Below are 23,695 nucleotides of genomic sequence, written 5' to 3'. Positions count from 1 at the left end.
ACTGGCCACTACACGGGTTGGAGCAGTTGCTTCTGCCCCATACTCCTGTGTGTCGCGCGCAAATCCGCTATTGATGACCTATTCTGCGGATACGCCATTGTTACGTTAATTTCCTGAAACGCACCTTTATCCTCTTTCCATTTTCTCCACCCATTTTGAAAATTCATAACGTTTATTTCTCCATCGATTATTTATCCTGCTGTCTGACTTGTTTTTTTGCGAGACAACTTGTATTTTTCAAGGTACTTTGTAATGTATCGCACGATCTACTGAAAAACCTGGAGTAAAATGAAAAAAAAAAAGGAATTCTGCCACCTGTGGGAGGGGCCTGGTCTTACAGTTTATATACAAACATTACATGATCCCTTAATTCTATGGATCGTTACGACTACGATACCAAATTTAGGCCAGTGTCACACGGGGAAGAGAATAGAGTGAGAATTGCATGTTGCAAGATACAAGAATATTAACGCCATTCTTTTGAGTGGGGTCACACACATGAGCGGGGGGTTTTCTTTCCTCCCGTGGTGGCGGGAAAAAAATTAAATCATCGCAACATGTTCCATCTTTGGACATCACCCATTGTTCACTATGGGGCCGGCAGCAGTATTTCAGCATGTGTGAGGGGCCCGCGGGGCGATGCAAGGTATCCTCATTGAAAACAATAGGAGAAACTCCGCCACCCTTCACCGCGGCAGAGGATCGCTACTTCCTCGTAACCATGGAAAACAAATTGCTTGTTTGCAAGTGAACGCGGCTGTGACGTTAGTTTGGGTTATAGTTTTTTGTTGTTTTTTTTTTGCTGTACGACTTTGGAAAAAAAAAAAAAATATTAAATTTATTTTTATAGTTTTCTGCCGCCATCTTCTAACAGCCAAAACTTTCTAAAGTTTTTCTGTCGACAGGTGTTGGAGGGGTCATTGTTTGCAGGACATAGGACTTTTTGTTACATTTTTTTCTTGGAGGCCAAAAGCAAAGACCAAAAAAGCACGATTCTGGCATCTTTTCCCCCTGAGGCCTTAGTCAGACAGGCGGTTTTTTGCGCGATTTGCGCGTCGCATGCGCAAATCGCGTGACCGGAGGCGAAAAATCTGCACATAGCCGCGTTAATCGTCGCAGCAAAACGCCCGTCTGACCGGAGAAAAATCGCCGTGCGCATCAAAATGCGCATGAAACTTAGACTGGCCGGCGAAAAAAATGCAGCTAGCTGCAGTAAATTATTTTGGTGCGCACATAAAACGCCGAACGCAGATAGGCGCGATCTGCGAATCGTCATGTCCTATAATTTTTTGCATATCTGCATAAAAAGCGGACATGTGACCGATACCATAGCGAACCATTGGTTCTATATATGCGCAAATCGCGCGAAAAAACGCCCGTCTGACTAAGGCCTGACTCCGTTCGCTGTGAGGGACAAATAATGTTACTTTGATGGATCACACTTTTACAAGCTCAGCCATAAAATACCAAAATATGTTTTTTGGTTTTATTATTTAGATTCTTTTATTATAATTATGGCAAAAGGGTTTGAAAAAAAAAAAAAAACTTTCCTAATGAACAAAGCTTTGTTTTTCTAAACTAATTTTTAGTGTATTTCCCCCATGGTGGACAAGGATGCGATGCTGCTTACTCCTACAGGATGACGTAATGCCACAGCACTACACTGCCAGGCAGATTGTGGTATAATCTATTAAACCATGCCACAGGCAATCTGCAAAGGTAGCCCTGGGGACTTTCAGAAAGTCCTGCTTGGGAGTCGTGATGGCAATCTCATTGTGGGGGTCCTGCACTGCCCCCAGAAACATCGATCAGAGCATTTAAATGGCGCTGTCAGAATTGACTGCGGCACTTAAAGGGTTTACAGCTCCGATGTCAGCTGTTGAAAGAATCGACCCTCGATCACCCACCGTACAAACTCAAACTCCAGAACATAAATGAATGTCCTGTAGCCTTAAGGGTTAAATAGACAATATGATTGGACCTTGACACAAGAGTTGCATAAAATACAAACCTGCTGGATTTTTGGTCAGAGATTGAAAATCCCTTTTCCAATATTGAATAAACTCCTAACCCCTTCCAATCTACTGTCCGATGGCTTCTGGCATTCTCACTGAAGCTTGTGCAGCTCTGATGGCAGCAGACAGCCCCATGCTATTCCTACAGTATATCTGCTGCAATACTGGCTTTAGCCAGCAGATGGCGACATTGCCTAACGGCAGAGATGTAAAACCTAGTGTCTGCTGGGGCTGCTTGAATTACTGTAGCTCCACCCACTAAACTTAGTTCCCATCCTCTTCATTGGTTGGAGGATGCTTGGCACAATAAAGGAGTTGTAAGTTTTTAACCACTTCCATGCCTGCCACATCTTCCGTGAAGGTGTCCTGGCTGTATCTTCCTTACGGCTGTTCTACGAAGGCTCCTGTGTAGCCGCTATAGTCCTATAGAAAATCTAGCACGATCTATACTGTCCCATCCAGGGCCCCGGCCCTTGGCCAACAGCCTGTATGACCCAGCGGGTACTTACTCTTACAGTCATTTAACTAAAGATTAAATGGACTATGAGACTGCAAAGTAAGTTACTGTCGGCCATGGGTAGGGGTGCAGCTCTACCCCATGCAAGGTAAAGGACTGAGCTGCAATACCATACATAGCCTATGCTTGAGAGAGGCGCTGTTTCTGAGATTTTTCTCATCTCGTACCACCCACCAGTCCATAGTACAGGGCAGGCAACATCAAATCAACTATTTGTTGGCAAAAGTAGATTCCAAACGTGACATTTGTATGCGGTTGTCTGTAAATGACTTCCCTGTGCCGGTCATATCCCGCCAAGCCCTATAGTGTATGCATTTAGTTGTGTTCTGTACACTGGTTTTAGGCTTGTTCTCTTGCCTTCCTTGCTTTGGAATTAATGGTGGAATGGCATTAGGCCATCCTTACACGGACGTTAGCCAAGTGTTGATGTTCTGTATCTGCCTGTTCACGCGGCCATCTTTAGTTATACAATAAACCATAATCAACCAGAAACTGCAACCACCCCACTGTGACAATACAAGTCATCTCTAAGACAATCATTCTTAGGAGTGTGTAATCTGTCCCAGGGACTGTGTGACGTGGAGCTCATAGCCGAGCAGCACTGGAGCTGCTGCAGAGCTTCTTTGTGCTTCTCCGGTTCCATGAGCTGTAGCAGCAGCGGGCTCCTGCTTATGTTTGCGCGCAGGTGATGCAGCAGCTAGAAGAAAGCCAGTTGTGTTTTAGACTTCTACAACTCCTTGACTCATTTTTGTAACTTTTTAAGACCACGTCAACTACTCCTAATTTTTCTCTTCTTGCCCTTAAGGCCATGGGGCCGGTAAGAGGTCTTTACACGCATCATAAAGCTGCAGCATTTTCAAGGCAGTTACGGTACATGCCATATGAAGATTCCAAAACTCTCCTTCACAGGGTGTGGAAGTTGTCTGTATGATGTGTAGTGCAAGGGTTAAATATCACAGCAGATCCACAATTGAAAAGCCAGCCAAATTTGCACCCTTTAGGAGAGGTTTGGCTGTGGGTTTGGATGTGAAGGTGGCCTCAGGGCAGACCGCTTGTTTTTCCTAATTGCAGCCCTGAAAATAGTGCCGTCATGGCGCCCCCTCTGCAGCGGTAACGAGTCCTGCTGAGAGTTCATTGATAATGAATGCAGTTTTAATCATTTGGACGCTACACCCCGGACCGCTCTCCGGCCCTGCCATAGTGTAAGTACAGGCCTCGGCTTCCAGGGATCAGGGGTCACAATATAGGGGTTTTTTTGTTTTAAAAAAAAAAAAAAAGGAGGAAAAGTTTGGGGTTTTGACATTTTTCTACTTTAAAAAGTGATAAAGAGATAATGATATTATAGTCTCCTACACATCACTTTAGGGATGTATTAGAACGCCTAGGAGGCTCAGCCATAGGCCACCAAGGCTGGCAGACCCAGAAGCTAAATGTAAGCCTCTGGGTTCCATAGCAACCCATCGGGACCACAAAACCATTGTGGCATGTAAAGGACTAAACAGCAGACATTGGATTTTTCCACTGTTTGAGCAAGTGCTAGGCTGTTATACAACCCCCAAGGACCCACTCGGCCTGGCGTGAGAGACACGTGCAAGAGTTCTGCTGCAGTGCCTTTAAAAAAAAAAAGTTTGGGCAGTCCTTAAGGCCAGCTGCACACGGCCGTGACGGACTCTGCCACGGTATATTCCGCGGCGAAGCCCGTCACGGCGCCCCCCAGAGACCCCATACTTACCAGCGGATCCGGCGCTCTGGGTCCCGCCTGATCTGCTGGCCACGTCACAAGACACGCCCACAGCATCACACGACGCGGCCGGCCGCGTCATACGACGTGGGGGCGGAGAGGTGATTTCACTCTATCTTCCGCTGTAACACAGCGGAAGATAGCATGAGCGGACGGCTTCCATTGACTGCAATGGAAGCCGGCCGCGCGTACACCCACGGCAAATAGAGCATGCCACGGGTGAGGACGGGAGATTTCACGGTGCGGAATTCCACACCGTGAGCATTGAGCTATTAGGTTCAATAGAACCTAATAGCTGCGGGCAACGCGGTGGATTTTCGCCGCGTATTATGCAGCGGAAATCCGTCCGTGGGAAGGAGGCCTAAGGGGTTAATATGCAGAACTTTTTTTTTTTTTTTTAATCCAAAATGTTTTTCGAGTGGACATTCACCTTAAGGATTCATTATAGAGCATAAGGCCCCCTTCAGACAGTCTACATCACACATACTCATCCTTGCGCCCCATTTTCATCCCCGATACGGATATCAATAGACCATGCTGTAATTCTCTCCCACCGCCTCCCTCTGACCAATTGTGTGAAAACACGTCCGTACGAATGGTGTCATTGTCTATGAAATACACCCTTGTAAAGTGTTCTTAAGATGCGCGGATCACAGCGGCTCCAGAACGGTCCGATGCCCAATCCCTGCTGCCACATCAGTAGATGGTGGAGGTCCTCGAGTACAGAAGAGCGGTAATGACAACACAACGTACAATTTCTCCATTTACTGAGGTTGTCAAGCAGGAAATCAAAAAAGGTGACATTCCACAAAACGAGTCTCTTCTACACAACTAAACCCACTGAATAGAACCACACAAATATTGTGCACCGCTGTCATGTGATTGCCGCTATGAGCCAGTCCTGGTGGCGAGGGAATGCTTCGTATTGGAATAGATCTATGTATATACATATATTCACACATTAAACCTTTTTAGTCCACGACTTTAAAAACCCGCAGATGGAAAACTGTCTCTGCTTCGACGTAGAAAAAAAAAATACAAAAATGTTTTGAGTCTTCTGAATGGGCAAAAACAGCAGAAAACATTATAAAACATTAAGACCAACTACATTACATCTGTTCCGGACGCGATCTCCAGACACCAAAGGGTTACTCCATGTTGACGGTTGCCATTTTGTAGGTGGGGCCAAAGTTAGGAAGAAACAATCCATTAACAAGCAGGAAAATAAATGGTGGCGTCTCAGGGGAAGTCACAGATTCCCAGGGGACGGACCGCTGCATCCTACAGACATCAATACATCTCATCCCCACTGATATCAGTCGCACCACAAGCCTTAATAGGACTTTCAGCAGTTCCCAACCCAAAAGAAAGAAAAATAATTGATATTGATAGATGTTGGTCCAGACCCATGTGACTGGCACAGACTGAAGGTGGATGCCATGTTCAACCCCACGTCATCGAATACTCAGAGTCAATCTAGTCAGGGCAACCTGGTATACCAATGGTCTCCAACCTGGGGCTCTTCAGCTGCTGCAAAACTACAACTCCCAGCATGCCCTGACCTGGAGACTACTGGTGTAGGACGCCTCCTGGAGAGACGTGTGCGGCGAGTGTTGCGAGGTGCGATATCCAAACATCTGCCTCAAACATGTATAGACGGAACCAACATCAATAGTGCAAAAATGTCCAATGGCCGCTCTAGCGCCTCCATCCTCCTACAGCCGACGGCTCAGTGTTACTACGGTGAAAGTCATCCGCTACAACAAACAGGAGGCTCTTTAATTCATCGTCTGAAAGCCTGAAACGTAAACTAGAGTGAAGACGCCAAATAGGTCTCCAGATCCGGCATAAGGGGCTCCTGTTTTGGTTTTTTACCCCCCTTACATATATTAAGTCCAGCCCGCTGGACTTGTCAGGACAGGAAACAAAAGCCTCATCTTTGGGGTGAGTTAATAGCATCCATCTTTCCACGCGTCGTCGTCGCCCGGAGGATTTGTCCTTGAGGAATTAAGGGATCTGCATCAAGAGAGAAGATTCAGGTTTTCATTAATGATGGGAGTCATGCTTAATGCGCAGCCGATATAAACCCCGTAATCAGCCCCAAACGACACTTTAGCAATTTTACGTATCTGCTGGTTTTAGGGCCTTTTTTTCTTGGGCTGCCTGTTTGTGACATAAGGCGGCTTTTAATCCCTTTTTTCACTGCATCGTTTTGTTTAATTAGGGGTAATGTGTACAAAAAGTTTGATTTGTAGTTTTTTTTTTACTTTTAAAATTAGCACATTAACACCAAATTAAACAGGAATGGTTCCCCCGTTGTGATATATGCCTTATAGAGCAGCAATTCCCCAACTGCAGTCTGATGGCACCCAACAGGTCATGGTTTCAGGATATCCTACAGTCCCCCCACCTGTGGCAATGACTGAGGCACCAACAATAATTATATCACCTGTGCAACACTGAGGAAATCCTGCAAACATGACCTGTTGGGGGCGCTGAGGACTGGAGTTAGGCGACACTGTTAGACTCCGCTATGTGATATTTTGGGTTGGTATGGATTGTTTCATACATTTGTATCTTTTTTGTATAGATATTTCTAATGTATATTTCCCCCCTGCATCATATAGTCCTGGGTTTTGGTTTTTTTTTTAGCATACTTGGCCTTGCGAATATCTTCCAGGTTTCCACTAACTCGGGCGTACATAAGTCACAGTTACAGGGTAATCACATTAGTCACTGGCAGAGCTGATCCGAGTTTGCAAGGCACAGCAGATTTGCCATGCTGGGTGGCACCTTGCAATGTGATTGCAGGGTCCAATAGAGGAAGTTGCACCGCCACTACATCTATTCACTACATGGCACTCCGATTATAAACCACTTCTGTCTTCTCCTCTGTATTTGGCTGCCAACCTGCACTGGCTAGACTGTAGATTTACAATGACATGGGTTTAAAATCCAGAACCAAAGCATCATATATTTACGGCACTTCGTCAAAGTTTGATTGATGTGTATGTTCAGTACCAGCATTTCCTGATCTGTGGCTCTCCAGCACTTGGAAACTAGAACTTCAGCCATACCCCGACAGCCCAGGGAGTTGTAGTTTTGCAATAGTGAGAAATCAACAGATTGGAGAATATGCACATTGGGGACCACATTCTTGGGCTCTGTTCAGGCATAGTTATTGCTTCAGTCCAGGCGTCCAATCAGGGTTTAAAATCCCCGAAACAGTACCCTTGGATGGGACATGAACGGAACCCTACAGTATATCTTGGCCATTACTTTAAACTGCTGAAAGTGAGACCAGTGGGTTTTCCTTCATTTCTGGGATTTTGTGCCGAAAAGAATAGTGTGATGGGCTGCACTATTCCTTATGGCACAAACCGTTGGACATGGAGGAAACCTCTAATTCAGCAGCTTGCAACGATAGCCAAGATAGGTTCCATTCAGGTCCCGTCTCAAGGTACTGCTTCCAGGATATTAAATGGAAACCCCAATAGGTCCCCTGGGCAGCAGCAAGATCTCAACAGGCCTTATACCATTTTATTAAGCCAGCAATGATGGACCATCAAGGTATAAGCGGTTGTGGTCTGCCCTCCAGGCCCGCACGATCAGCTGTCACACCTGACTAGACATTGCTGTACCTAGATATAGAAGCTTCATTCATTTATGCTAATATGTTCAATCACAGATACAAAACAGTAAGATGTGAACGGTTTGTGTTGCTCATGTAAGCGGCGTGGTCTTATGCCTTATTAAAGGGTTTAATAATAACCTCACCTCTTGGAAGACTGCGCCATCTTACTTTTAGCAGCAGCGTTTCCTGAAAACGACTGAGATTTTACACCTGAGTGTTTGATAGATGGAAGATTACTGGTTCTTGAAGCCCCAGGAAGCACTGAAGCCAAACCCGGTGCGGACATCTTACGGAGACCACTGGAACCATTATAACCAGATGATTTGATTGGCTGCCTGGAGCTCACGAGGGAGCTTGTGCTTAAACCTGCCTTGACCGGCTGACGGACCCCCGCTGGATGGCTGGAGCCGGACCCATACCGCACCTTACTCTGTGGAACATCTGCAACAGAGAAAGACCAACATAACTACAAGGTCCTGATGGGAGGAGAGCAGGAAGAGAACCGATAATCATAGAATCTATTCCTGATGAATCACTACAGCCGCTGCATTACTAGGAGTGAAAACGGTCATTACATAGACTGAGAGTCGCAAGGAAAAAAAAAAAGTTTTCAGCCCCCCGATTCTAAGTTACTTCTCTATGCAGAAGTTCGGGAGGTCACATTATCTGGTCCTACTTACAAGTTTATTCCGATTGCCAGATTGAAGTCGGGAAGGAATTATTTCCCCTTAAATGGGGTTAATTGGCTTCTACCTCATTGTTGTCTTCTAGCCTTCTAGGGGGAGGGATGGACATGATCTTTTTTGGCCTTCCATCTTATGTTACAATACTATATACGCATGCACAGTACATACTGCCTGTAGGCTGCTGGAGCCTGGTTAGTTGGCCACTTGGCCCCTGGAGATCAGACTCCAAACTGCGGCTGCTTCTCACTGCTTCCAAGGAACGTAAACTTGTTTTTGCAAGGTTGGGCATGCTGTGTCTCAGGTCATCTAGAAGAAAAAAATATTACATTTATTATTATTATTATTATCAGTTATCGGACTTCAAGCCAAACAAGAGAGCCAAGGTAGATCCGCCATCACACAAGTCCATGCATATACCATTAGCTGCTATTATCACAGTAGCTGCAGATTGTCTACTGCAAAGGCTCAGCTTTGTTTATCATCGCACTGGTAAATGAAGCCAGCATTGTGTGTCCACCAACATATGATCAGGGTGTGTTAACAATGGATCAAAGCAGCAAACAGACCTGTTTCCTTTGTTTAGAAAGCTTCTCTACAGTGGCTGTGATGATACATGTAAGGAACCGCTGACACCAGAGATGTATGGAGGGAGATAGTCCTGCGATCTCCCTCCATACACGTCCAGCAGCTGCAGAATGTAAAAACCACTATGGGGCCGTCACTAAGGGGTTAATACACGAGGGGGATTCTGGTTGCAACATTCCAGATTCTTAGTGTTCCCACAGCAATACTACATTTGTCACCTATCCTATATGTCCAAGAGAAAACGAGTTTGGTGAAATAATCCCTTTAAGATTTCTTACAAAACACCTTAAAGGGGATTTTCCCATTAAAATTGTTCATCCCCCATTGAGAGGGGATAAGTGTGATCATTAGTGATCCCACAGGCAGGATCTCCAGTGATCCCCTGTGAATAGAGCGGCAGTATACACGCTCCACTGCTGCTCCATTCATTTCTATGGTCCAGGAGGAGGCTGATGTAACTGTTCCATCGTCAGCCGTATGGGGGCTTTTTTGGGAGACGGATTGTATATTTTAATGCTACCAATTAATGTAATCTACTGAAAAGTTACATTATTTTCAGTGGAGTGTAATGGATAAAACAATGTAATTGTCATCTTTCAAGGGTTTTGCATTTGCAGCATTCATGGTGCAGTAAAAACAATGTGATAACTTTACTCTGAGGCTTTGCATTTTTTTTTTTTTTTGACCATATCGTGGGGCGGGGGGAACGGACCCCAAACTAAATCTTTGCCCCGGGTGACTGAAAACCAAGCTGCACCTCAACCTTATGTTCCTGTCCGAGGGAACAATGTGCACATCTTAGGGGGTATAAAGCAATGATTTTCACAGTCAGATCCACGGGCTGACGAGGCCTGCAGGGTTACCTTCATAACCCGGGTATTTCATCCGGTCTTGCACTTGATTCTGCATAGATCTGCGAGGTGGTCGAATGCGGGAAATTGCCGACCTGCTGCTTTCACCTGCAGCGGAAGGTGACTGGCAACGTGGTGAACTGAGAGGAGATGGCGAATAGCGGTGAGCGCTACGATAGGACAGGGAGCAGTCGCAGTCGTCGTCGTCCTCCAGGCTGTACGTGTCAAACTCCTGGTCGCTGAAGGTTCCTCTTCTGAGTGAGTTGAGGGAGGCACTAGAGCTGCGCCGGGAAACAGAGGCAGAGCTGGAAGCATAGTCCTGCCGGAGACCTGCAAGAGGGTCACGTTTAGTCACTGGGATTCTATAAAGCTATTATAATGGGGGTGGAGAGCGGCGGCTGCAGGGGACATGGAATACAAGAGCTTTATTCTCTAAGGGTAAGTCCATGCTCCAAAGTATGAAACACAACAGCTGCTACAGGAAGACGTCTGATTTCTCTCATACTTTATGCTAAAGGAGTTGTATCAAGATCTAAAGTTCATCCACAGGATAAAGAACAACCACGATTGGTCTGATCATTGGGTCCCTCATTGATCCCAAGAACAGGGGTCCCAGCAGTCTCTGCATGAATGGAGCAAAGGTCACACCAGTGCCAGATATTGCTGAGGGGGTCGTACTCTAATCTCCAGTGCTGCCAGCAACTGGACCCCCAAAGTTATTTACTATCCTGTGGGGGGATAGCCTCAAATCTTGATACATCCCCTTGAAGGTTAGACTTCCACACTACAGTTACAGCATGAGCTTGAAACTCAGCCCACCCATAAATCCTGTCACGGGTGGTCAGGAAGTGACCGCAGTGTGGAAATCCAGCCTTAAGAGAGGAAACAATAGATCTCTGCCTTGGCCCAACACTAATGAGATCAGGAAGACCTTCATTAGTGACACGGTAGCCTCAACGCCACCGACTGTAGAATACAACGGCTATGGAGCTTACTTTCCTCCTGAAGTCTGGCCATAACCTGAACATCAGTCAAGTCCTGGAGCTTGTATCCCATAGATATGGAGTCGTCGGATGTGCTTAATTCACTGTCCACAGAGGACTGAGAGCTGAGGGCGGAATGGATGCTCATGTAACCTGCAAGAGACAGAAAACCGGTAAGATAGTCGGAACCAAATATGGACAACACAGAATACAGCGCCAAAGATGGAGATCTGGGGAGATCTTACATGGAATCACCGAAGATGGCCAGACCTGAAGAGGCTCCCGGCATCCGGCACCGTATTACAGAGGTCAGCATGTGACCTTACACTAGATGGGGCTCCAGTCAGATAATCATGACCACCGCTGCTTTAATCATTCATCACTTCCTGCATTTTTTTTTTTTTTTTTTTCAACACGTCACATTATTATGAGCACCTTCTACTTTCAATGTCAGCAGCTTGTAGCCCATGAGGGAAGTAGCATGCCGTGGGCTGGCTCGGTGGGTATATAAGGGGTGCGATGGGTTGTCTGATCATACATCACGGGTGAAATGGCCAATTTGTTGTTAAAAGGGATGATTATTGGCTTCTGGGTGAAGGGTGGCGGCAGCATTTTGTGAACGCTCCGTGTGTATCACGAGACAAACTACATCACTTGGAATAGCCAATGTGGAAACTGCGGAGCCCCACGGGCCAATGTGAGGTGAACATCGGCTACAAAGGTCCGTGAGGGCCGACTGATGCACTACAGAAGCAACTAACCATAAAAATGAACCGTGTGTCTAAAACAGTTCAGGGAACCCCGTTACGTAGGGGTCTCCGCAGCAGACGGTCACGGCACCTATGCTAGCTAAAGGCACATTGGAGGAAAAAAAGGCTTGAATTTGCACGGCAGTATTGGAATTGGACCCCCGCTGATTGGCAAAGGGTTGCCTTTTCTGAGGAGTCACGTTTTTGGCTTCATTGAATGGATGGAGGTTGACGTGTCCGATGAGAAACATCAGAGAACAATCACCCTGCAACCATTGTGGGAAGAACAGGCTGGTGGCAGCATTCTGGTCTGGGGGAGTTTTCGTGGCATTCTCCAGGCCGCTCATCCATGTGGAAGGCGCTCTGACCAGATTTGGTTATGAATCCATCCTTGCAGATCACCTCCGCCCATACACGCCGTTTGTCTTCCTTGGGGCAGATGGGATCTTCCAGCAAGACAATGTGACATGTCACAGGGCTACAGATGTCCGACAGTGGATGGGAGAGCATGACCAAGGCTTCCTACACTTCCCTGGCCCCCTGATTCCCCAGACTTGAACCCAATTGAGCATCTGGGGGACCACCTAGGTTGTAGTATTTGCTTTAAGGATCCTCCCACACACAATGGGATGCATTGAGAGTCACTGCCAACACCTCATGGAGTCAGTCCATCCCACCTAGCTGCTATCTGTGCGGCACACGGCGGTTACTCTGGATATTAGTTAATGTGACTCCACTGTATTTTACTGTGTATGTGTACATGTATAGATTGAACTACCCACAGGGACACCATATCAGTCCTAAGAGGCACGATTACACATTGGCATCTGTAATTGGCTGTTAAAACCAATGAGGTACTGCAGGAGGCTAGCTGCCATAATTACTCCTACTCGGCACACTGAGGAGATCCTGCTCCCACGACTGTCGCACGCCCTCAAAAGCATCACAGAGAACTTTATACGGCTATACTGAGTAGTGCAGCTGCCTAGTCATCCTCTACAGACTTCTATGGGCAGCTGTAATCTGATCTCTCAGTGAAGCTAGAAGTGGTGCTCTCTGTAAAGACAGGGGAGACTGGGGGGGGAGATAACTAGAGAATGACTTCTCTCTAATGACACTGCATTTTTTCTCTCTTCACTTGTACTATTAATTTAAGAAAAGTCATAAAATTTGAAATACTTTGAGCTTTTTCCATTATATATTGCATTATAAGTAGCCGCAAATGCAATTTAGGACTGTACTCCCCTCCTTACTCTCCTGCTGGTCCAGCGTTGATGCTCTGATGATCCCCTGCTGGTCTCCGTTCACATGATGCAAGCACTGCTGCACCATTGTGGGACCTTTACAGCCAATCCCAGGCCTCGGCGTTCACATGCCGGGTTTACTGGGATCATTTATTTCTTCATTTGCTGTTTATTTAATCCCTTTAAGCTTTGTCTTCCCATCTTCTGATTTGTACATTGTACTGTATAATATTTAAAGGGAACCTGTCACCTCCCTGCAGCACTATAAACAAAGTTATGATGCCGTCAGCGAAGGCGGCAGGGAGCGGGAGACTTTTCTTTTAAACTTACCCGCTCCCTGGATCCAGCGCTGTCTGCCATCAAACATCGCATGGAAATCTGACTGTCAGACGGCACACGATCTCCTATAGGTCCCCGTCGCCTCCTCTAACAGCACCGTAGCTTAGTTTATGGTAGGGAGGGGACAGGTTCCCTTTAATAGACAACCAATACAAAAACATTCCAACAGTCAATTGTGCACACCAAAAACAAGGTCATGTAGGTTAGGAAACATGCCATTAACATGCCGTACCTGAGCTGCCACAGGTTAGTAGTGGTTTGTTAGTGGATTTGAGGCACCCCGGTGAATTTAGTGTATTGCTACAACAGCTGGACTCATTGTTGGCGTTATATGCACTTGGCGATGCCAGCGGGCTGCAGTACAGGCTTTTCCATCTACTTGCTACAATGACAATTTGAAAGCATAACAGTATTAGTCAAGATAAGGAAAGGAGAGATGCAAACTCCATCAGAGATAAGAGGCGCCGGGAACATTTATGATGCAAGGGATCGGAATGGGAACAATGCTTACCTTATTGTGTCTCACAATACTGTAAAGAGAGAAGGTTTGCATAATTGTAGTTCAGTGTATGAAGTGACCCTGTACAGAAAGTCAGAGCTAATAAAGAGTATGACGGCGGAGCTGGAGGCTATGTGCTGGGCTCCGGAGTCGGGCAGACCACCCCAGGGGCCAAACTAATAGTCTTAGTGGTCTGGCAAGAGAATTTTTCATAGACCTCAAGAGAAATCAATCCCTAGTGAGATGGCATTGTCCGATTCTACATACTTCGCTCACAAATCGTTTTATTCAGATTATACCAAGTAAAATCTTGCAACATGCAGGTCAGCAGCTTGCAAACCTTTAGTACACCTAACTAGTAGGTAATCGGGGGGATCCGGGCCACACCTGATGCTGCTGGCAGAGCGCAGTACCCGCCACGATCACCCGGATCTCAGAAGAACGCATCCAAAATTAACCACCTTTAAATGTAATTTTAAGCGGTGGTCCGGTTATTATACCTTGTGTAGATGGGGTAAAACAAATCAAATATTCACCTGTCCTCAGCCCCAGCAATCCAGCGCTACAGCTCCAATGTTCTCCGTGTCTGTTGACTGCCAGTTGGAGGCCGCAGCGTTACCAGCCATTCTCCTGGCAGCAGCGCTCACATCCTGGGTGCCACATTGCCCACAGTTACGAAAGGGGACGCTGCAGCTTCTGATTGGCCGGCAGCAGTCACCTGACTTCAGCTGTCAGACTGAGAAAACAATGGGGCTGGGAGCTCGATCCCTGGGACAGGCGGGTAAGTACTGCTTGATTTGTTATTTCACCACATCTGAGGAGATAGAAAGGAACTAACCCAGGTAACACTAACTCACAAAAAACTGGCCAGAATGGCTACATCATGAATGGGGTAAAAAAAAAAAGACTGAGTAGCCCTTTAATAGAAGAATTGATTCAAAAAAAGGTCTTACAGGATCTCTGCAACTAAGGCTAATCTCACATGGGTGAGCGCCATACTGGGCTGAGTTTCACGGCCCAATAGCGCGCTCCGGAAGGTACGATGTTCCCGCGGATGCAAGGCGCTTGTGTTAAAACCACCTCGCATCACTTCAGGGAAGTAGCGATCCTCCGCCGTGGCTCCCAGCACAGATATCAGATATAGTCCCACAGCTATATAAAGAATGGGGAGGAGGGGGGTCCCCAACCAGGTGAGGCAGCTTCCGTTTGCCACAACGGGGTGCATCTCTTCCATTGAGCCTAAGCCAAAGTTAAATCACTAGGCCTGGAGAAACAAAGATGGCCGCATCACTTCTCTAACCGACTACGGATGTATATTAATGCAGTGAGACCCTACATGCTGGTCTCCGTGCATCAAAGCATGTCGCATTACATGCCTCTTCAAAAGGATTCGATTTCTCCTTCCTCGGTGACCATGAGTTATCGCTGCTACTAGATTGCCTTCTGCACACAAGTTTATCATCTCCCAGAGACATGGTGACCGCTGCTGCAGGACAGGAACTACACGGTCCGGCTGCTGGCTGTTCCTTCTTCCATAGAAACAGCAGCCGGTTTGGCTGAATGAGTAGGTTAGACTGAAAAGCTCCACGTTTTCAGGCACTGATTGAACAATCCTTCTGTCAGGGTTACATTATGTGCCATGAGGATCACCTTTGTTGTCTTTGTGAGAGACTGTACAAAGTGTAAACTCAACTGTGCAAACTTAGAGGGGTTGTACCAAGACCACAACTTATCAGTCCACAGGGTAGGGGACAGCTGATCGGTGGGGTTCTCTGCGGTGAGATCCCCACCGATGCCAACGGGGGTCCCATATCATCCTCTGCCTGTCACTGTAGGGGTAGCTTCTCCTCCCGCAGGGACATCAGAATGAATGGAGCACTCACCGAGCATGCTTGGCCGCTGCTCCATTCCTTTCAATGGGGCTGATTGAAATATCCGAGAACTTGTTGCTCAGCTATCTCATCAGTACCAATGAAAATGAGGGGCGCATCAATCAGCGCGCTTGTGTGACCAGCGCTGTAATCAGTCTTCTCACTGAACAAGCCCACAATGAAGAGGATGCGGACACAGGACCCCCATTCTCTGAGGGGGTCTCAGCCTTTAAGGGTTTCCCAAATCCTAAACGGTTTGCATGTCGACATTGGGTTGAGGAAATAAACATGACTTCACAAACCTTGATCGAGCTTTCCCATTAATGTTCGGCAGGCGGCTTCGGTTTCTGGACTGTGATGATCCAACACTTGTCTGCACCATTTTAAGGGGGAATCAGGTTTCTGCTCTGCGCATGCCAACTTCTTTGGTGACACATAAAGCCTTAAAAAAAAGGAAAAAAGGTAGTGAGTTCATAGCAGATTATGTAAAGAGATGATCCTGGACGCTGGGCTTCACGGGGAAGACGTACTCAGGTCATTTATATCACCAGACCCGTATACATCCATTGGGAACCACGTCTACAAGACGCTCTCCCACATGACCCCATTTTTAGCAATGTCATCGACTTTCATCAAGTCCGCAGACTTATGCTCTAGGATAGCCGCCATCGTCACTCTTCTATCAAGGTGCTAATTCTTCACATCTGTTACTTCGAGAAAGACGGGCGACAGACAATAAAGGTGCCATCATCAATAAGAACTGTTACCCAGATGACAAACCTGCTAATGTATTAATATGGTTCCATACATTAGGAGATTAGCCATTTGGGGATCCGGTAAAGCTGGTGACGACCCCTGTGGAGCTCTAATGGTGGCCATATCGCTGGTCATCCAGCTTTCCTGAGAACCAATCCAGACTAGAAAAAGCTGTGTGGAATATAAAGTATAACTAAACTTTTTGTAAACTCTTCTGTCATGTCATTGTGACCGCAGAAGTTTTGATCAGTGAAGGTTCAGGTGCCGAGACCCTCACCAACTGCTAGAACTCATCTGAGCGCTGTGCCCAAATAGCCGTCATCACAAGTGGGGTACAGACTCCATAGACCTTCAATGGAGCCCGAACATGGCTCTGAGCAGTGACAAACAACCCAACGGGCACAGCGCTCCGACGACTGCTTCGGTCATTGATTTTAGAAGTCGGTGGGACTCTCAGCACCCAGACCCCACTGCTCAAAACTTCTAACATTACATGACAAGCTGCCATTCAGGTTTAGGGTGAAATGCGCAGCGGTCACTGAACTTATAGCCAAATATCTGAAGAGATTGTGCACAGTTAGAGAAACAGGTTGTGATGGTATTGCAGCTCGGCTCCAACACCCAATACAAGTAGCGGACAAGTGTGGCACCAGGTTTGGGAGAAAGCAGCCATTTCTGATCCTGCACAACCGCTTTGAATCGGTTGTATAACATTAGAAAAAACATGGCCGCTTTTTGTCCTCCCACAGACATCACACCTCTTCATATATAGTATTAACGCTAATTCTATTTAAGTGAACGAGTCAGAGCTGCAATACCACATACAACCTGTGGACAGGAGTGGCGCTGTTTATAAAAGAAAGCTAAAGTTTTTTGTTTAAATCTCATCTCAAACAACCCTTTAATAAACGGATCAAGACTATTAACCTATATCCAAGCAAGAAAAGGGAAATATAAAAGGTAATCTGTTTGTCAAAGAAGTTTTCCCACTAAAGATATTTCTAACCACAAGTTAGGAGATAAAGGTCTGATCACTGGGGATCCAACCGCTGGGTCCTCCAGAGATCCCAGATGCCCCGTGTGAATTAAGTGGTGCTTCGCAAATGTGATCACGGCTCCATTCACTTCTATGGGGGTGAGAGGGGTTGATACTCTGCCATCTCCCTCCATCTCACAGCGGTGAATGGGGAGGTTGTCCTGTAAGTGCCGCGCCATTCTTCTGAGGCGTTCTGGGCCTTCCGTTCTCCTGATCGCAGAGTTCCTCAGCCGTAAGGAGAGCTGCAGACCCAGAATGCCTCATTAATGAAGCAGACACCAATCCTCTATCCTGTGGGCCGGGTAGAAGTGTATTCAGCAGGAAACCCCTTTAAGGACGACTACAGAATACTTGTAAATTGAAAAACCCCTAAACTAGGTCAAGCGATGTTTATCTCTCGGCGCCGACGCAGGAGAACACGGCTTAAATATTTCACAGCAGTAAATTGCTTCTGCATTACCGCTTACTGCAGTCTGTGGCCGCTACAATGTTAGTCTGTCCTCTGTGCCAAGTGTGCCTGGTGATCCTGCGCTACCTCATATAACCCAAGAGCGTCTCCCACAGTGTTATGGTGCGTTCACACACAGCAGATTTACTGCAGATCTGCAGCAGATATCACTCAATTGAATTCAAATTGAAGGGGTGGGGTGAAATCTTCTGCAGATCTGCGCCAAAATCCACACGTCTGAACGCAGACATAAAGAGGGTTTTCTGGGACCAAGATATTAATTACCTCAAACCGATCAGATATTGACAACCGATCCCCAGATGGGTCATCAATATCTTGGTCCCAGAATACCCCTTTAATTCACAAGGCTGTGAATGCCTGCGGCGAACCTACCAGCAGTCCTCATCCTCCTCACTGCAGGAGCTCAACTCCAGGACCTCCACTTCATCCAGTGCCGTTTCATCCAAGAAATCCAGTAGATCTCCGCTGGAGCTTCTTTCAGAGATCTTGCCCACATCCTCCCCTGTTCTTGCACAGTCGCCGAGGCTGAAGAAGGAGCTGTCGTCCGTGTCACAGTGATTCTCGTCCCTGTTGGAGTCGGAGCACAGCTTCTCGTACGGCCCTTGTGATTCCCCCCGCCGACGGGGGATGTTCTCCTTCTCAGAGTGGATCTGCTCCAGTTTACTCCGGAGGTCCGGGATGATCTCCAGGTCCCCCATGTCCGGCTTAATGTTCATGCTGTTCATGACTCCTGAGGAGTGTAGGGCGGCGAGGTGGGTGTCCGCGCTGGCATCATTACTTGTGCCCTGCAGGCTCTTCTTTACCCGTAACTGCTGGTTCTGAATCTCAAGCCTTTTGACCAATTCGTGCAACTTACGGACTTCTCTCAGGCCAGAACTCGTGTCCGCTTCGGTTTCTCGGTCCATGATGCTGTCGTTTGCCACTCTCATGCAGTCATGCTGGATGCCAGGGGAGCTTTCAGGGACCACCATTGTCAAAGGAGCCCTGCAAAAAGACAAGGCATCGTGAGTCAACCAGAACACACCAGCGGTGCAAGAAAAGGTATTGTTGTATGTTATCAGCCAGATGGGAGAGGCAGCTGCGATCCCTACTGTATCTCCAGAAACGCCTTTCACAAAGGCAACAAACAGAACACATTAGCTAACCTTATGTTTAAATGCTCTAACCCTAGAGAATCCCTGCCCACTGCTGGGCCTATAGAAAAGCACTACATTAGCTACAAAAAAACACAAGCCTGACGTTCCACTGTGGTCATCTCTGGTTGCTGGGCAGGTGGAGGAACCCATTTGGAGATGCGGCCTAATGAGCGTGAGCTCACAGAGTATCAATTGGTGAAAGACCCTCCAATGAAAAATTACAGTAGGTTTTTACCAGGTTCCTTAAAAGGGGTTTCTGGGACTTTTCACGACGCTCAGGATCCCCACTGATCACATGTTCACTTGGTCTGCTGTCTGTGGATAGTGCTGTCAACACTGCAGTGGCCCAGGCTGGTACTGCAGGCACAGCTCCCATTCAATTCCATGTGCCCGCATAGCCCGGGCCGCTCCGATATACACAGCAGCTCGGCAAGCAGAAGATCGATGGAGAGTCTGAGCGGGGATCGCCGCTGATCAACTACTGAAGGCCCATCCTGAACGGTGCTAAGGGGGAATTAGCCTGGTTTGATCTGACCAGACGACGAGCACAGATCTACAAGATTGGTGCCCGTTTAGATTATCTTCGCACAGGCCGATTCAGGCCGGGCTCACATGACCCTACGTGTAAAACTGAGTCAAGCAGCTGCCCGTACGCCGGCCTATCACCCCAAATGGAAGCGATATTGTACTGCGCATGACGGCGTATTTCACCTATACTATGGAGAGGTGACCAGTCTGATGGGTGGGGGTCTCACCACCAATATGATAACAGGGGCGCACACTGCAGTAATATCAGTGAACGGACCACCACCGCATTCATGTCAGTAGGGCTGCCGGAAATGACCAAGTACTGGCAACTCCGCTATCTCCATAACCCATCCCAGAAGTGACAGAACAGCAGCTGAAAACCGCCTTATGCAAACAACTGATCGCCAAGATAGGCGGCATGTGCCAATAAGAGAAAACCAACGGTTACATGGTGGTTATGCCGCATCACCAGGGCAGGCCGTCACCTCTTGGTTGGAGGGGGCCAACTGCTGGATCCCCCAGTGATACTCAGAAAGAACGGACCTCAACACTACATCTGTTTTCCAGGCCTTAAGCCGACCATACCCATTAGAAAGAATTAGATGGATGGCTGGACTGCCACTGAACGGTCACCAAACCATGGGTCATTTTGCAGCAGCCGCCACACATTTTAGGCCATATCCGCTGTCACGGTCATTCAAGTCGGCCATACATATTCAATGGTACCAGGTGAAATAAATGGGACTCAGCATGCAATACCAGCCAGGGCCACTGCACAGTGTATGGAGCAGTTTACTTCCACCACAAAGGAAGCTCCGTACACACAAGCCCGGGCCCAGGGGAGGCGCTGATCAGCGGTTTAGGTTCTTCTCAGTCTGTAAACCTCCTATCCCATAAGGGTCAATTACACAGGATGCTAAATTCACACAGAACGAAGTGCTGAGCGAGAAGTCAGCGGTGATCCGCTTGTTTAAACGCCCTGCCTGAGCGCTAACTACTTAGCGGTGACGTCCGCGCAGTCCTTCAGCCGGCAGACGCCTCATGTAAACCATAAGGCCGGGCTCACGCCGTACGTGTACAGCGCTGCAGGGCTCCTGCAGCCGTTTACTGCTGTGACCCTGCGTACGACCGCGTACTCGCGCAGGCGGTACATCTGTTTATATTTCCCACGCCGTCGCTTAGCGATGACACATATAACCACAGCCCGTATACAACAGAACAATGGGCTGCATCTCCTATATATATACGTGGCAAAATAGGACATACGGCGTTCTATACTGCGCTCGCGGATTACGCAATTCTGACCCGTTAATGCGAGTGGAACTGCATGCAGCAATATAATCGATTGCCTGCGAGCTACCAGAGCCTGCGTAATAAACAATTCCTACACGCCATAAGCGGATCCCAGTCCATCCTGCCTCCTGTCTACCTGCTGGCTGTTTCCCATTGTTTGCCGAGGCCGGGCGTGCACAGAGACGCCTTCAGCAAGCAGGAAACTGACCGCCTCCGGCACAATATAAGCAATCACATGGGAAAAGTAAAAGTAGATGCAGAGCCCCCTGCTGGCAGGAACAGGCACACGGCCAGCAACGCCCGCTTCCTCCAACACTTTCCATAGACAGAAATACAGCTTCCCCGGGGAACAGAGGAGGAGAAGAGAAGGAAGAGCAGCCTGTCAGCGCTGACAGTACGGCCGAGTACAGCACTGTCATGGCTGCTGTCACTGCAGTGGAGCGGGCGGCCACGGATGCCACGGTGACCTATTAGGGCGACAGACCCGCCTCAATAAAGATTAAATCTTCATATGAACCCATGTAAAACATTTGGGCATCTCCAGTGAGATGAACGGAGCGGCGGTGTGCATGCATGACTATCACTCCATACATGGGAAGATGCAACAGTACCTCTGCAGCGCCACCTAATGGAAGGCAGCATTCCTGCAAGTCCAGTGTCAAACTTTTTAAACCAGCCTTCTAACAATGACCGGGAATTGTAAGTCAAACCAGAACATACAGACAGATCCATCTGCCTATTTGCATATTTCCCAGAGGAGCATGGGTGGCCTTGTAAGTCTCCTCACACCCCTCCTAGGGGGTCTCCTTAAGGAGAAGCAATACCCTTTCCGACCTCCATACCTTCTTGGTGACCCGTGTAGCCCCAGCAGTCAGTGGGTTACTCACCATCCTTGGTGGGACCACCTCTAAGCGGCTTTTCCCCATCTTGTAAAGCGACTGCATACTGCATTATGATCGGTGAGGTCCAACCTCTGGGTGGATGGAGTTACACATCTCGCCTAGTCCTACATCCCCTCCACAGAAGTGTCCTGATCACCCGCTGTGAAGGAAAATGGTAACATGGCCTCATGGAAGTGAATGGGTGCAGTTCCCTGCTCAGCCACTAGTGCTGCTGTACTGGGAAAACTTAGAAGGGGACGCAGCACTAAACCAGCTCTGTGGCCCCATCATCCTGAAGGCTGGACCTCTGCCGATTTCCCATGACCTTATAAGACAGGTAAACCCCCTTTACTACAGAGCGGCCCACCACATCATGAGCAACCTGTACTGTTCTAACCACACCATGCAATGCTTCATATTATCCCTGTGGGGGCGCTGCAGACACTAAATGTATGCTGCCCTACACACTACAGTTGATCCCAAGCAGCGAGGCAACCAGTCTAGATTTGGGAGACCATACTAGCAAAAGGAGATCGGACCAATGCGGAGAACCACTTTACAAGCCCCCAGTGATAATGGAGGGCCAGGCGGCTCTCACGTGCATGATGGCGGCGGCTCAACTTCCCATCAATAAATGTTGGGGACGTGAAAATTCAATACTGCATTTTTTTGCTCCCCGGGAGATAAGTCAGAGAAGACATGTCTAACTACAGCTTATCTCCCTAAACAGACAATGGTTCATCTGACAGTATTTGAAGCTGTGATCCCAGTAAGGTTCACACCATGGGGCTATAAACACAAGTCTATGGCATGTATCTCCTGCACACCTTGTAGAGAGTATACATTATATAACCAGGGGCCCAGCCAACCTCCTTTGGGAGCCATAATCTGGATGGTAGCCATGGGGGTTCACTGACTTTCTGGGAACAATTTCCAACACTAGGATCTCCATCACTATGGTGGGCTTAGTGGTCGGAGCGTCTTGTGATAACCTGCAGAGATGCTAGGATTTGTAAACTTCCTGTTAAGCCCTCAGCCGAGGATAGACTCACTTACGCTTCACACAATGCCACTGAGTAGTACTGGGTGAAGGTTGTATATAGTGCACTGCGCGGCGGCTATACAGGCAGGTTCAGAAACAAGAGACTGTACTCGCCAATAACTCCCCACGAGGTGAGGACCTTTCATTAGGCAAGTGATCCTGGCAGTGCACTGGTTATAATCTACATTCAATAACGCATCCTTTTGTTCCCTGGGAGATAAGTCAGCGCCAGAGCTGTCCAATTATGGCTTACCTCCCTGAACATAACTCTATAAACTCTACTAGCAGCACACTGTACACTGTGTGGCTGAGCCGTGGCATTGATTGGCCAATTCATAAATCCCACCTCCACAACACGATGGCTGTGATTGGTTCTTCAACCACTGCTCAGCCAACCAATGCATTGATTGGTTCTCAAACGCTGCTCAGCCAATCAGAGCCATCGCTTCCTGGAGGCAGGATTTATGAATCCTGTAAGCGTTCTCTTGTGGGCGGCTGAGGACTGCAAGAAGCGTGTCGGAGCGCCAGAGACCTTGATCGAGACTGCTAGGGAGTGTATTTTATTTTTATCTAATGCAGCTAGGGCTTATATTTCAAGCATCCTCAAAATTCCAAAAAATCAGGGTATGTCTTATTTTTGGGGCAACAGGGTAATTGAAGGACTCTGGGAAGAGAATGATCAAAGGCTGCTGTCACACCTGTGTTTTTGAAGGAGAGAAATAAATCTGAAAAACTGACCAATTAGCCTTCCGTTCGCTCCATTCCATCGGGTTTCCCTTTTTTGGACGGGAAAACACCGCAAACTGCGCCATTTTCCATTTAATTAAAAAAAACGGAAAC

At 47.6% G+C, this 23,695-nt stretch overlaps 1 protein-coding gene across 3 annotated transcripts in view; it reads right to left on the bottom strand.

The window, feature by feature from the left end:
• Nucleotides 1-5,023: 5,023 nt before the first annotated feature.
• LOC136580951 (SLAIN motif-containing protein-like) overlaps nt 5,024-23,695 on the bottom strand; it is a 28,351-nt gene continuing 9,679 nt past the window's right edge. For 2 of the 3 annotated variants that reach the window (XM_066581894.1, XM_066581893.1), the window contains exons 2-9: nt 18,348-18,959; nt 16,017-16,156; nt 13,577-13,726; nt 11,025-11,165; nt 10,042-10,359; nt 8,762-8,899; nt 8,051-8,348; nt 5,024-6,289 (exon numbers count right to left, since the gene is read on the bottom strand). In XM_066581894.1, the coding sequence (XP_066437991.1) occupies nt 6,223-6,289; nt 8,051-8,348; nt 8,762-8,899; nt 10,042-10,359; nt 11,025-11,165; nt 13,577-13,726; nt 16,017-16,156; nt 18,348-18,946 (1,851 nt within the window). In that variant the 5' untranslated portion in view covers nt 18,947-18,959 and the 3' untranslated portion in view covers nt 5,024-6,222. The remainder of the gene's footprint in view (nt 6,290-8,050; nt 8,349-8,761; nt 8,900-10,041; nt 10,360-11,024; nt 11,166-13,576; nt 13,727-16,016; nt 16,157-18,347; nt 18,960-23,695) is intronic. The other variant, XM_066581895.1, reaches the window with a different exon arrangement.

This window comes from Eleutherodactylus coqui, chromosome 10 (assembly GCF_035609145.1).
Source record: "Eleutherodactylus coqui strain aEleCoq1 chromosome 10, aEleCoq1.hap1, whole genome shotgun sequence".
In the NCBI taxonomy this organism is placed as follows: Eukaryota; Metazoa; Chordata; class Amphibia; order Anura; family Eleutherodactylidae; genus Eleutherodactylus; species Eleutherodactylus coqui.
Note: the sequence above shows the minus strand (reverse complement) of the source record. Positions and strands in the feature narration are given on the sequence as shown.